This window comes from Neolamprologus multifasciatus, chromosome 2, assembly GCF_963576455.1.
Source record: "Neolamprologus multifasciatus chromosome 2, fNeoMul1.2, whole genome shotgun sequence".
NCBI classification, from domain to species: Eukaryota; Metazoa; Chordata; class Actinopteri; order Cichliformes; family Cichlidae; genus Neolamprologus; species Neolamprologus multifasciatus.
In genome coordinates, this window is record NC_140440.1 from 733,454 (window position 1) to 746,885 (window position 13,432).

A 13,432-nucleotide genomic window follows, 5' to 3' on the forward strand; every position below is an offset into this window, starting at 1 on the left:
TAAAACCTGTGCGCTGCTTGTGTTGTTGTTGTTTTTGGTGTTGATGTTGATGTGTACAGCTGGCAGCAGGAGGGCTGCAGCCGTTGAATGTAGGCTACTGTTACAGCAACCGGGTGATCACCGTAAGGGTGGACAGCGCGCGGCTCGGGTGAGACGGAGGCTGGTGCGCCAGCGGGACCTGCCAAGCTGGAGATGGAGGTCGAGGTGCGCGGGGGTCCTGCCTGAGGACGGCATGCTGTCCGCTTTGGCACGCAGGCTGCATGGTCCATCTGCCCAGCTGCCTCTGAGCCCTGGCTCACTTCCACTCCTGCTGCACCGCCGCTGCTTGCCATATGGGTGGCCATCGGGCCAGCTCCCGGGCTTCCACTGGAGGCGTGGGCGACCGCCAGAGTGGACACTTACCCATCGCTGGGCCGGGGCATGGGGCGCCGATGGTCCGGGCCGATTCCCTCGCCTGCTCGCGGGGTGGGGTGAAGCGGGCGACGGGGGTATGTGGCAGGACGTGTTCTGCGATGCCGCTGCAGGTTTGGTGGCGGTGATGTGTACGGCTGCCAGCGGGAGAGCTGTAGCCGTTGAATGTACTGTTACAGCAACCATGCGATTATTGTAAGAATAAATGATGCTGCTAGGCATGAAAATGCCATCGGGTCTGCCGTGGTAGTGATCTTTTTTTTGTTGTTGTTAATCTTAAGTGCACGGAAACCAGTAAACAAATTAAAACAAATACTGTTGATAAACTATAATACAAAAATTACAATTAAAATTCTCAACAACAAAAACAATTGGTAAAACTATAATTAATATGTAAACAACTTAATAACCCCCAAAGTGTCTAAGTCACGTGACGTGTCAGCGCAACACCGAAACATGGGGGGGGGGAGCAAAGAATGCCTGCTCTCCGCTGACACAGGAGCGGCGAGTCCAGTGACCTGGCTGTTTCGTTTTTGCCGAAAGCACAGCATAGCAAACAAGCAGAACTCAAAGTAAAGAATCGATCTAACCAGGCTAGTATTGATCCGATACTACGGAGCCCCGCAGGGGACATGGGAGAAAAAAAAATTAAGACGGACTTTTGCGAGATCTCGCAAAACTTTTGCGAGATCTCGCAAAACTAACTCGGGATCTCGCAAAACTTTTGCGAGATCTCGCAAAACAAACTCGGGATCTCGCAAAACTTTTGCGAGATCTCGCAAAACAAACTCGGGATCTCGCAAAACTTTTGCGAGATCTCGCAAAACTAACTCGGGATCTCGCAAAACTTTTGCGAGATCTCGCAAAACAAACTGGGAAAAAAAAAAAAAAAAAAAAAAAAAAACTCGGGATCTCGCAAAAGTCCATACCATACACCTCCAAATCAGCACTGAAACTTTAGAAACAACCACAGCGATGGAGGACACACACCCATTTGAGCGATTCATAGATTTTTACTTTGAGCTTGGACTAAACTATAAAGACATTAAAACTGTGCTTTGCAGTAGACACAGTTTTCATATAAGCGAAAGACATCTGAAGAGAGTTCTTAGCGCAAGGGGACACACTCGCCACAAAGCGTACTCTGACCTGGCCGTCTTGGTTGAATTTATAGACAACCAATTGCAGTACTCTGGGCAGCTTCACGGATACCGATGGATGTACGCTAAATGCAGGGAACATGGACTACGCGTGAGGAAAGAGGATGTGCGCTTGGTTTTGAAGGAGCTGGATCCCCGAGGCGTCGCACTGAGGCAAGCAAGACGTTTCAGGCGAAGGAACTATTTTTCAAAAGGGCTGAATTTCATCTGGCACATGGACTCCTATGACAAACTGAAGCCATATGGCATCTGTATCAATGGTAGTATTGACGGTTTCTCTAGAAAAATAATCTGGCTTAATGCGTACACAACAAATAGTAATCCGAAAGTGATCGGGGGGTATTACATAGAAGCGGTGCAGCGTTTAAAGGGCTGCCCTAGAGTTGTGAGGGGCGATCTTGGAACTGAAAATGGCCATGTTAGAGGCTTTCAGCGTTTCCTTGTGCCCGTGGCTCCTAACGACACCCTTGAGAGTTACTTGGAGGGAGCAAGTACCGCCAATCAAAGGATTGAATACTGGTGGCGTTTTCTTCGCAGCCAGTGTCTGGAGTTCTGGTTATCCTTATTTGCAGACATCAGAGACAACGGGTACTTTGATGGTGGGTTTCTGGACAAAAACCTCCTTCAGTTTTGTTGCATGGGACTCATCCAGGTGAGTTAATAAAATATGTTTTGTTGCGTGTATGGATGCATGCGTGTGTGAGTGAGAGATAAAATAAACTGAGGAAGTGATAGAGAGGTAATACACGAAGTACTGTGAGAGATGAGACCTGTGCCAGGTTTAGGAAATGGAGAGACTTGCAGGAAGAAAGAGACAAGACAGGGAGAAGCGGTTGAGAGGAGCAGGGAGTAAATGAAATAAAAAATTGTGTAAATACTATAATTTAGGCTTAAGCAATCGGCCGCCTTAAGGAAGAGCTCAACAACCAAGACTACAGTAACATCCAGTGTTGGAGAGTAACAGAATACATGTACCGCCGTTACGTATTTAAAATACAAAATATGAGTAACTGTATTCCGTTACAGTTACCGTTTAAAAAGGTGGTATTTAGAATACAGTTACTTTGTTGAAATAAATGGATTACACGGCGGTACTTCCCTGTTTCATATTGTGGCGGGTCAGGACTGTTTGGGTTTTGTTTGACAGCTACGTTCTGTTGTTCCAGGCAGCATTACGGTTGCCATGGTTACAGGGTGACGCTCTCTCTCTGCGTGTTTCCTGGGTGAGAGAGGCCTTTTTGTTGTTGTTGTGCTAAGCTAATAGGCAGAATGCTACAGGCATAGCTCTAAAGAATGTAGCATCATAGGCAGTGTAGTCCGTGCTGCAGGGAGAATGGACTGCCATACCCCTGATGTGTCTGTGAGCGAGGGAGGGAGAAAAAAAAGTAGGAGCTGTCATCGAGCAGAAACGGGAGCTGGAAGCATGTAAATATAATAATAACCACTGCAGCCAAGAAGAGAGCCTGACGAGCCCAGCTGTAAGTAAGCTATTAAGACTCGACTGTACACCGTGTTCGTGTTTTCCTCCAAAAACAATAAGTTCCGTTGGAGCAGCCTTTCAACACCTCTCTCTCGCAAGCAAAGTTGACCCAGACAACAAAGTAAAAGTATTTTTTGGCTACGACCAGACACAGAACCCACCGTATTAGCCAGAGGTCCCTTTACTATGTTTCGGAGCCACGGACCTTCAGTAACAGTAATAAATCACAGCAATAGTACATTCACGTAGTTGTAAACAGCATGATAATATATTAAGTAATCCAAAGTATTCAGAATATGTTACTCTCATTGAGTAACGTAGCGGAATACGTTACAGAATACATTTCGGGTCATGTAATCTGTAATGGAATACATTTTAAAAGTAACCTTCCCAACACTGGTAACATCTATGTTGAAGATGTTGACATGGCATATGAAAATTTCTTATCTATAATATTAACTATTTACAATTTGGAATTATTTAGATTGGAATATCCAAATAACTTACAAATACAAAATACAATGATCAGTGACATAAAACAAATTGATTATTATGAGGGGAGTAGATGAGACAAGCAGGTAGTAATAAGACTAATAGTACTAATGTAAGATATCACAGCATAACAGTAACCGTAGTTAGTGTGTGAAACACTTGTACAGATGACATTAGGTAAAGTACATGATTACAAAAATTCGCATGATTGTTTAAAAATAATAAATTGCATAAATATAAGAAACCTTCCTCTCAGTGAGTGAGTTGTCTCATCGTGATCTGCGTATATGTATATACGTACATGCGATCACATTTCTTAAATTTCTGTATTCTTTTTAACAGGATGAGCTGGATGACACTGCACAGGTTTGGAATACACACTCCATCAGGCCATCAACAAACATCAATATCCCCAGTGGTCGACCTAATGTAATGTATACATTACCTGAGCTCTACGGGACAAGAGACTTCCTTTGCCCCACTGAAGAAGAAGATGTTGAAATGTGTAAAACTGAGTGTGTTTTTCGACTGACCAAACCATGTGACCCCGATGTATATGAACTGTGCAATATCATCATGACTGAGTCCCATCTGACTCCACCAACAGACCCATATCAGGCTGTGAACTTGTACATGCATTTAAGAGAGAACATCATGGCATTAGTGTAAATTGCATACACTGCATCAGAGAACATTTCTCAAAATTGACCTGTGCTATATGTGAGAAAGCTAACTTCTGGATATTAAACAGACTGTAAACTGTAAGCTTTCTAGTACACAGTCATTTATGAGAATATCTTATATAGAAATATTTATTGTTGTGTTCCAGGAGGGTCAGTGAACTAAAGTATAAAGGGGAGTCTCTGCCTGTTAATGATATTCTGAGTGTTCTTTAGCACAAAAACATTGTAATGTTCTGTCAAATGTTATCAAGTTCTATGTCTATGTGTACTTAGAATTACTTTAACTGTCTATTTGGCTTGATACATGGATCAAAACATAAGACACGTCTTAATTTAATGTGTTAGGAGTTTTAATGTACAGTGTTTACTCAGATAATGGTGGTTTATGTTGAGTATTTTGTAATAACTTTTAAATGGTGAGTTGGTATTTATTTACACCATCTCTATTTGTTAATGATGGGAATGTTTAGTTGTTTATGTTGGCTAGAATACAGTTTAAAATCGAAGAGATATTCTATTATGCCTTGTTGCTTTATATATATTATAACACCAACTGTCACACTGGCAAGCTACATGAAATGGTACTAAGGGGCATCATAATCTGAGGGGGGGGGGGGGGGGCACCTTGGCATTTTTCTAAACTCAAGTTTCTCTGTCTAAAAATATAATTATTTCATGTCATTTTTGCTATTTTTTTAAACTATTTATTCTGATTCCAGACGAGCTTTAGTTTTTTAATGTTGGTTAAACAAAACTGAAAAAATAAAGAACTAAATCGAGACCTTTTGAACTCTTAGAATTTCTAATAGATATAAACATTCTTTTTTGGTCACTGAATTTATCTGAAGCTTATTTTATCAGCTGAATAACAAATTCTTTGCACCCACCTGTTCTGTTGATGAACAGCAATTTCATTCGAATGCTATTTTTGCAAAACTCACCACTTCTGAAAGGATGATATGTGTTGTTGAACTACCGGATAAATAAACTGAAATCTAATCAATTTCTAATTTTTTTTTTGGACTATGTAGTACAGACAACTAAAAAATTGCAAATGACAAAAGCATATCGACAACATCTGTGTATTGACTGCCTGTGTTCCCAGGCACTTTAATTTCAGAGAAGGGTAGACAGAAGTGCATAATCTGTCAAAAATATAGCAATATTTTATAATTAACCATATATACTATTTGATCTAATTAGAAATCCTGGCCTACAATCTTGTTTATCCAAGAAACTGTTAAATCTGATAATCATTGCTTGGTAATTTGTAATTATATAAGACAGTATAAAGAATTGTGAATCATCTGTATGTCACATTATGGCAAAGTCCTTTCAAAAAAGATAACTTGTGATGGCAATATGCTTTTTAACAAAACAACTAGTAAACATTTCAGAAGCTAATCAAGGGAAAATAGGACTTATTGTTACAAGATGATGTTTATAGGCCACATCAGCTTTAAGAATTTGGAAAAAGGATCTTATCATTAACTTTCAATAACTTTTTTCGCAACCATAGTGACATTCTTTACTAATATTAATGGACCTTTCACCCTAAAATCAAATTTACACATTTTTCTGTTCGCTAGCTGTAGTATTCGTTAATCCACATTGTTTTAGTGTGAGTTGCCCAATTTTAGAGATATTGACTGTACGAGCCTACCCTTCTCGTTTCACATGGTACTTAATGCTTAGTAGCAATGTCTTTATGTAGACCTTATGTAGCTTCATGTAGTTTTTCAACAAGGAAGAGATCTCTACAGCTAATATCTCCCAAAACTAGGCAACTCACGACAAAACATTCTAGATGGATAAACAGCAAGCCAATGTGTGTCACTGCAGGGTATGCAGGTGTGTTGAGAGAATGTACCCAAAAGCAGACAAGGAGAGAGAGAGGACACTGAACTTAAAACAAAAGCGAGCCTTTATTCTGGCTGATGGCAGGAGTAAAAGGAAACAATGATAATGTGTACAGCAGATTTTGATGTGATCTGTCCCTCTAACGCTAAACACAAACCTTGTTTTCAGCAGAAGTTAAAGATGCGGTCATTTTCAAAGAATTTTAAACAATAAAGAGTCCTTGTGAAATCTGAGCTAACATACAACTAAACCATCAGAAAATTAAATTTGTGACTGCTTATTATACAGCTGAATATATCAAATGCTTCAATGACAAATGAAACAAGACAGAATTTATGAACTCAAGGATAATCATACATATAACAATTACAGCTGTAACCATTAGTACACTCATCAAGTTCAAATGATGTCCATTTCAAAGTAATTGCTGGAAAGGACATTGTCGAACTCTGTGCGAAATTCAGGATAAGAACTGTAAGTGCATGGCACTTCAAGGGTAGCTCCACAGGTGTGAGCAACAGGTCTTCTGTTGAGCCCAGTTTCAGCATTAAAGCACACCAAAATTTTGTCAACACATATCACAGAAGATCCTGTGCAGAAGCGCAGGATTTTTTCAGCTTTGGTTTCATCAGCGTTTTTAACATAACGCTGAAGATGGTTAAAGGTTGTCTGTTCTCCGTGAGACAGCATCAATTTTGTTGTTTCAAATAGCTGCACTAGTCTTTTGCCTGTGGCCTTCTTTGTCTCATACAGAGATAACACACTTTCCTTGTCTGCCAGTTTCAGCTGCAGATGTGCCATGGGTGTGGAGAAGCAATCCATTATATACTTTGGCTCTTGGAGAATGGCCTTATGAGCCATTGTTTCAATGGCAGGCTGCATGTTGTTCTTAGGTGGCAGGAAGTGGGAACCCATCCTTGTAAAAAGGTCAAGCAGGTCCTCTTCATCATTTTCATCCATTGTGCCTTGGAGAGCCTTCTCAACAGCTGATCTCTCAACAGGAGGGAGATAGTTGAGAAACGATGCAATCAGAATGTCTACATCAACTGAGTCCATTCTGTGGATGCAAGCTAAAATGAAAGCCTTTGACAGCCTCACTGGAAAGACACCATGGTCTAGTAAGCCTTTCACCCATATCTGCCCAACTGCTTGCCATTCAGCCTCACTAAAGTCTGGTCTCAGCCTTGGAACTCGTTCATTTTCACCTTCACACTGTTCCAAAAATTGCTCCCAAAATGCAGTGTAAACCTCCCTTGACACCCCAGCATCATCAACAGCATTTTCATTTACAAAGTTCATCTTTAAAGTCTCATTCAGAATGCTACTGTCCATAAATACAGCCAAAAGATCATCAACAACTTTTATCCTGCGAATTGATACATGTAGGGGGCTCTGTGGGTCTCCTGAATTTGATGGGGAAAGTTGGTTGCTTGAATCTAAAGGCAAACCTTGTGCGATGAAATTCAGTCCATGGTCCTGAGTAAAAGACAAAACATGCACATTCCATAAGAAATGCAAATGAATTGTACAGATTACACAATATCAATGTTCTGAAAAAGTTTGAAATTTATTTGTCTAATTTTAGTGGGCTGTACATTCCCAAACCATGGTTGCACTGACAATTTATGTATAACATTCACATTTTGGCCTGATGGATGTCCTCGTATGCCTCACAGAAAATTATACAAGTGTTCTTTACATGTATGAGAAGACTCACTTCTGTGCAAAAAAGGTAGAGAACACAATAGTGACACCAAAACAATGTCTCACTGCTGTGTTATGTAAATAATTTAATTTCAAGACTAAATTTCCTGTTTAATCTTATCTTAATGTTAAACACTGGAATTGTCTCTCAACTGACAATATCCTTTTAATTCAAATGGACCCACAAACTGCCATATCCTCAGAAAATAGCATGAAATTTTGGCATCTCTACAGTATGTAAAGATAGGTGTTTATGGTTGCCCGAATTGATCCATCTTACCTGTGTAATCTGGGGTGCTTCCTCCTGTATTGACTGCATATGGGGTGTGGGCAAGCCATTAGCTGAAGACAATGGTAGCAGGAAACCATCCATAGGTAATCCATTTGTGTCGGCATTCTGAGAAGGAAGTATTGCATTAACTGACAACAGACACCTTAAACCTTCAAGATTAGAAGACTCTTCTTCAATCTTCTACCTTGGCCTATTCTAAATCATGAATGTTCTTAAAAAGTCTGCAAAATATGTCAATAGGTCTTAAGAAATAGAAAAAAGATACACCTCTTTATTTCCAGCCTACATGTCTCACTTACAAGAGTAAAAAGACATATTACAGTGGAATTCCACAGGTTTTTATCAGATCTTGATGTACTTCTTACTACTTAAAATGTTGTATTATTGCTGCAACAAAATCAAGTTTTAAACAAACAAGAGATGAATTCTGATTAATAGAAATCGAGCAAGTGTTTCACAGTACTGTAGGTTATTTCTTTTAAGATCCAAAAGAATAATATTACAGAAAATAACATACATGCTTAAATTTTGTCCAAGCAGGAATGCATGATCAGCTTTTTTTAAAATCAGAACTATGCAAGTTATTGAATTTGATTATTAATAAATTTCCATATTTTGTAACACTTACATAAACCATATCAACCACAACTGTCCATGGTCTTACCTGTCTGAGATCCTCACTGTTGACATAATTCAGGGTTATCACGACTGTGTCATCACCATCTGCTCTGACAAGATCCTCTTCAGGATTCCATAGAACCGTATCCACTTCGTCTGTGTCTGGAAAACGAAATTCCAAATCTTCTGGAAGTTTCTCCCGGGACTCTAGTTTGAAGGATTTGTTAGGAACTATACTGGTCAGATCAATAATTTCAGAGCAGTGGTCAGGGAAATCATGATCACTTGAGTCAGTCTGCTGCTGCTGTCCCACAACAGTGTTTTTAATGTCTGTTGGGGTTGAATGCATATGATGTGATTTTCCTTGACTTTGTGTTGTCACTGCCTCGCAGAGTGATTTCAGTTTTTTTGGATTGTGTTCCATCTGGAAATTGTGAATCTGTGAACCAGAAAACAAACACAAGAAACAAACGAAAATAACTCAATTATTTTTTCAGCAGCCAGTCATTTAGTACATGTTAATGAATACAAAGCTGTAAGTCTTTCACAGATGTATTAAATGTACCTTACCACACAAGTCAACAACAAATTCCTTGAATAATTTCATCCTACAGAAGTGCAAATATTCGTAGATGTACATAAAGCACTTGAATAAGACAACTCTTTATTGCCGTTGCACAGTCATACCTAGTACAATAGTACAACAAAATTAGAACATGTCGCATGTTACCACCAAGCACTAATAAACACAACAAAATACAGTAACTTTAAAGTGATCATTATTTGTAATAATAACTTTCTTATTTTAACAAACCTGTTTGCCAGTGTCACTGTCAGATGAATCCCCATGGTCAAGTAGATCTGGGACAAAATCATCTGTCTCACTGTCAAATCCAAGTAATGTCACCGGTGAATCTTCTTCAGTTATGCTGACAGAAAAATCCTCTTCAGATGAGGACTGAACTGTTGATGGTGTTTCATCTTTTGTGCAAATGTAAAATCTCATGAGCTTCAATTTGGTTTGTTCATAAAGTTTGCCAACAGTGTCATCTAAAGCAATCGGATTTCTTTTAAAATCACAGACATCAATGACAAAGTCTTCAACTCTCCCTTTTGGCGAGTACCCATCTGGAAAAAACAGGTCCTTTCCCATTTCCAAAATCTTAGCTACAGTTGTAGTTTTTTCCACAGTTGCATGTCTTGTTCCTCCACCATTTCTGGTTCTCACTTGACGGTATTCATTACTGCTTAAATGAAGCCATCCGATTTCTATTTTTCTGCAGGTCTTCTCTCCTGCAGTATTTCTCTGTCTTGCCATCCCTTCACCTTGCTTGTGGAACACACCTGATGAACCACACAGCACTCCTTTGGTTTTTGATCTTACTTTCCGTGCCGCAATTTTATCTCTTAGGTTCTGCAGAAGAGTCTCTTTATCTGTGCTGTACTTAGTTTGTTGACAGAAGGACTGGACAGCTACTCTGTCACCATATGTCCTTATGTATTTTGCCATTTGTACATCAGTCATGACGGACAGCACTGCCTTATCCACCTGCAGACATAAAACATTAGAGAAATGCTATTAATATACTTTTATTCTAGGAAGCCACACTAGCACACATGGAATACTAACTGTATTAGAAATAGAGTTCTTAATTACTGTTCATGATCATTATCAAAAGTTACTCTGACAACTTGTGTCTTATTACCTTACTGTTGCTCTGTTAGTATTAGTAGAGTAATAGTAGTAGATATTTATATACTACGTTACTAAAAAATATTTTGCTAGTAAGGTATAAGTAAGGTAAGTTCCACCAAGTATTTTGTGCTATGGTGTCCATGTTACCATGGTAATGGCACAGCCAGATAACAACATCCAAATTCATGGGCTGCAACCTCTTTTTCTTTTAACTTTATTTATCACATTGTCCAAATTCATGGGCTGCATCCTCCTGAGGACGCTTTTGTAGACCGATTACGTCACAGCGATGCGCCGAAGGCTATCCAAAATCCGTACTAGTTTTTTTTTTTTATTTGCACAGAAATGTACAACAATTATGGCAATCTCTACAAAGATTCTATTTTAAATTCGTAGACTCCTCCGAATGCAGCGGACAAATGCGTCCTCCTTTTCACCGAATTTTTTTTTTTTAATTATTAAACTTTATTAAGAAACAGTATACAGAACATGTATACAACCAGAACAAAATTAACATATACCAGGAGAACGGCACAACTCCCGGCACATCATTTTCAGCTCACCTCGGACTTTTGCAACTCAGGCTAAACGTAATATATAAAACACTTAGACAACCTAAAAATGTTAATGTTTGGCTTTTTTCAGTGTTTTATTTGTTCGTGAGTAAACCGGTTTGGCTGAGATTAAAGTTATTAGATTAAATTAGATAAAATAAAACTTTATTAATCCCCTGGGTGGGTTCCTTCTTGGTTTTTACACCGCTTATGCTGGGCTCACACTGTGCGATTTTTGGCCCATTTTGAGCCGATTTTTGAGTCGTGCGACTGTTTTTGCGATGGCCCGATTTTGGCCGTCGTCGTGCATCGTATAGTATACCTGGGGTAACGAGAAGCGATTAACACCTCACAACCAGCTCCCGATCATCAATCGCTTGGTCGTGAGGATTTCAAACCTGTTTGTAGCAATTTAGCAAAGTTGATGGCGGTGGTGTGCGTGTCTGTGTGAGTGAAAGACAGAGAGGGAGAGCGAGCGACAGAATTTCTGTTATAACCTTCATTTTATAGACGCACAGTGTGAGCCAGTGTTGCCAACTCCTCAGTAAGGAAAATCGCTATTGGCTGTCCTAAAAGTCGCTAGAAGTCGCTAAATGACGTCATCGCCTAATTTGCATAATTGGTCATGCTAATGTAATTGTAATCTATGTTGTTGGAGAGAGAAATAACATCGTGGAAGAGACATAAAGTGAGTAAAAACTAAATGCATTTAGAATTTATTTAGAACTACAAATTAAATTTATTTTAGCAATTATTGTTTTTTTAATGTCACAATTCCAACCCTGCTCCTTTACCCAGGCTTGGACCGGCAAAAGTGACCCGAAATAGGCACTCTGGTGGAGTTACTTTGTGTGTTTATAAGTAGTTTTAAACCTTGTGATCCACAAAACAGCATAAGAGTAAATGAGTAAAAGAACTGACTGCGTTACAGCACCCGCTGCTTGTTGAGAGTAAAAGCGATATGCGCTTTCACATCTTTTTTTAGCGACTTTTTTTGAAAAAAAGTCGCTAGGGGGTCTGAAAACTCGCTAAATATAGCAACAAAGTCGCTAAGTTGGCAACACTGGTGTGAGCACTCGGTCGCATCAGAGCATCGGGTCGTATAGTGTGAGACCCTGCATCGTGACCTACGAACTTCTAACCCCTGCGAGTCAATGTACAGTTTGAGCAGGAGCTGAATCGCGCGACTGTAAAAATCGCACAGTGTGAGCCCAGCATTAGATAGAAAGGAGCAGACGGACGAGTTTAATAAACTCCACCAACGCAGTGGTGACGCTAATCAGAAGGCTAGACCGTCCAATTTCCCCAGCCGTTTACCTCCGGCCTACTTCTGAGGACCCGCCCCACGTAGACCACGAAGCCCGAGTCCTCGGGAGGATGCAGCCCATGAATTTGGACACGATTTGAAATTTCAAAACATATGTGCACTTAACAGTTATGTTTAATGAACCTGAACATATTTACAAGAATTAACATTAAAGGCCTGCATATACGACCTAGGTTTTTCAACAAGTTACTCGCCTTTTGAACCGCGGTGTTTAATGCTTTGTTGTTTATACGTACTTTGTCTTGTTGCATGTGCATGATGTCGTCGTGTGGGACCTCTCTTGACCGCAAGAAATGTTCTAAATCCTCCTCCATGTCTGCACCTACAGGGGCTCCGTACGCACCCTTCAACTGAAACGCTATCAAAAGGAGCGGGATCTTTTGCGAGATCTCGCAAAAGTTTTGCGAGATCCCGAGTTAGTTTTTTTTTTTTTTCCCCGAGTTTTTTTTTTTTTTTTTTTTTTCGAGTTTGTTTTGCGAGATCTCGCAAAAGTTTTGCGAGATCCCGAGTTTGTTTTGCGAGATCTCGCAAAAGTTTTGCGAGATCCCGAGTTAGCTTTGCGAGATCTCGCAAAAGTTTTGCGAAACTAACTCGGGATCTCGCAAAAGTTTTGCGAGATCCCGAGTTAGTTTTGCGAGATCTCGCAAAAGTTTTGCGAGATCTCGCAAAAGTTTTGCGAGATCTCGCAAAAGTCCGTCTTAATTTTTTTTTCTCCCATGTCCCCTGCGGGGCTCCGTACGATACCGATCCCGACTTGGGATCGATACTATTGATATTTGGATCGATCCGCCCACCACTAGTTTCTGCCTGAAATTTTGCCGCTCTCTAGTGGTATGCCTGGAGTGGTACGGCCTGTCTACCCGTATTCGGATTACCGTATTGACTCGAATATCAACGAAGTGCAATGGTTCCACTGCTTTCAGGAACCATTGGAATTTTTAAGGTTGCGCAAACTATTCAGGAGTTACAGTAATTGAAAGGGTGTATGCTAGGTGGAAAACACCATATCCCACAATTCATAGCATGCCTCTGCCGAATCAAAGGGTTAGGGTTATGACCCAGGTTGATAGAGGGTGCCCAGTCTGGATTGCATTTCAGCATTTTGTAGGCTGGTTTTCCTACAAAACACAACAAATATTAGCCCACAAAGCCACA

The 13,432-nt window shown here is 40.1% G+C and overlaps 2 protein-coding genes across 2 annotated transcripts; one reads left to right on the forward strand and one right to left on the reverse strand.

Moving 5' to 3' along the window:
• Window positions 1–1,028: 1,028 nt before the first annotated feature.
• On the forward strand, window positions 1,029–4,835 carry LOC146523787 (uncharacterized). The gene is made up of 2 exons (XM_085183228.1): window positions 1,029–2,223; window positions 3,886–4,835. The coding sequence occupies exons 1-2, from the start codon at window positions 1,387–1,389 to the stop codon at window positions 4,210–4,212; spliced, it is 1,164 nt and encodes a 387-aa protein (XP_085039354.1). The 5' UTR covers window positions 1,029–1,386; the 3' UTR covers window positions 4,213–4,835.
• Window positions 4,836–5,710: 875 nt separating this feature from the next.
• Window positions 5,711–12,720, reverse strand: LOC146523788 (uncharacterized). The gene is made up of 5 exons (XM_085183220.1): window positions 12,514–12,720; window positions 9,515–10,249; window positions 8,747–9,139; window positions 8,071–8,187; window positions 5,711–7,562 (listed from the first exon to the last, which is right to left on the reverse strand). Exons 1-5 carry the CDS (start codon window positions 12,589–12,591, stop codon window positions 6,486–6,488), a joined length of 2,400 nt encoding a protein of 799 aa, XP_085039346.1. The 5' UTR covers window positions 12,592–12,720; the 3' UTR covers window positions 5,711–6,485.
• Between the last annotated feature and the right edge of the window lie 712 nt (window positions 12,721–13,432).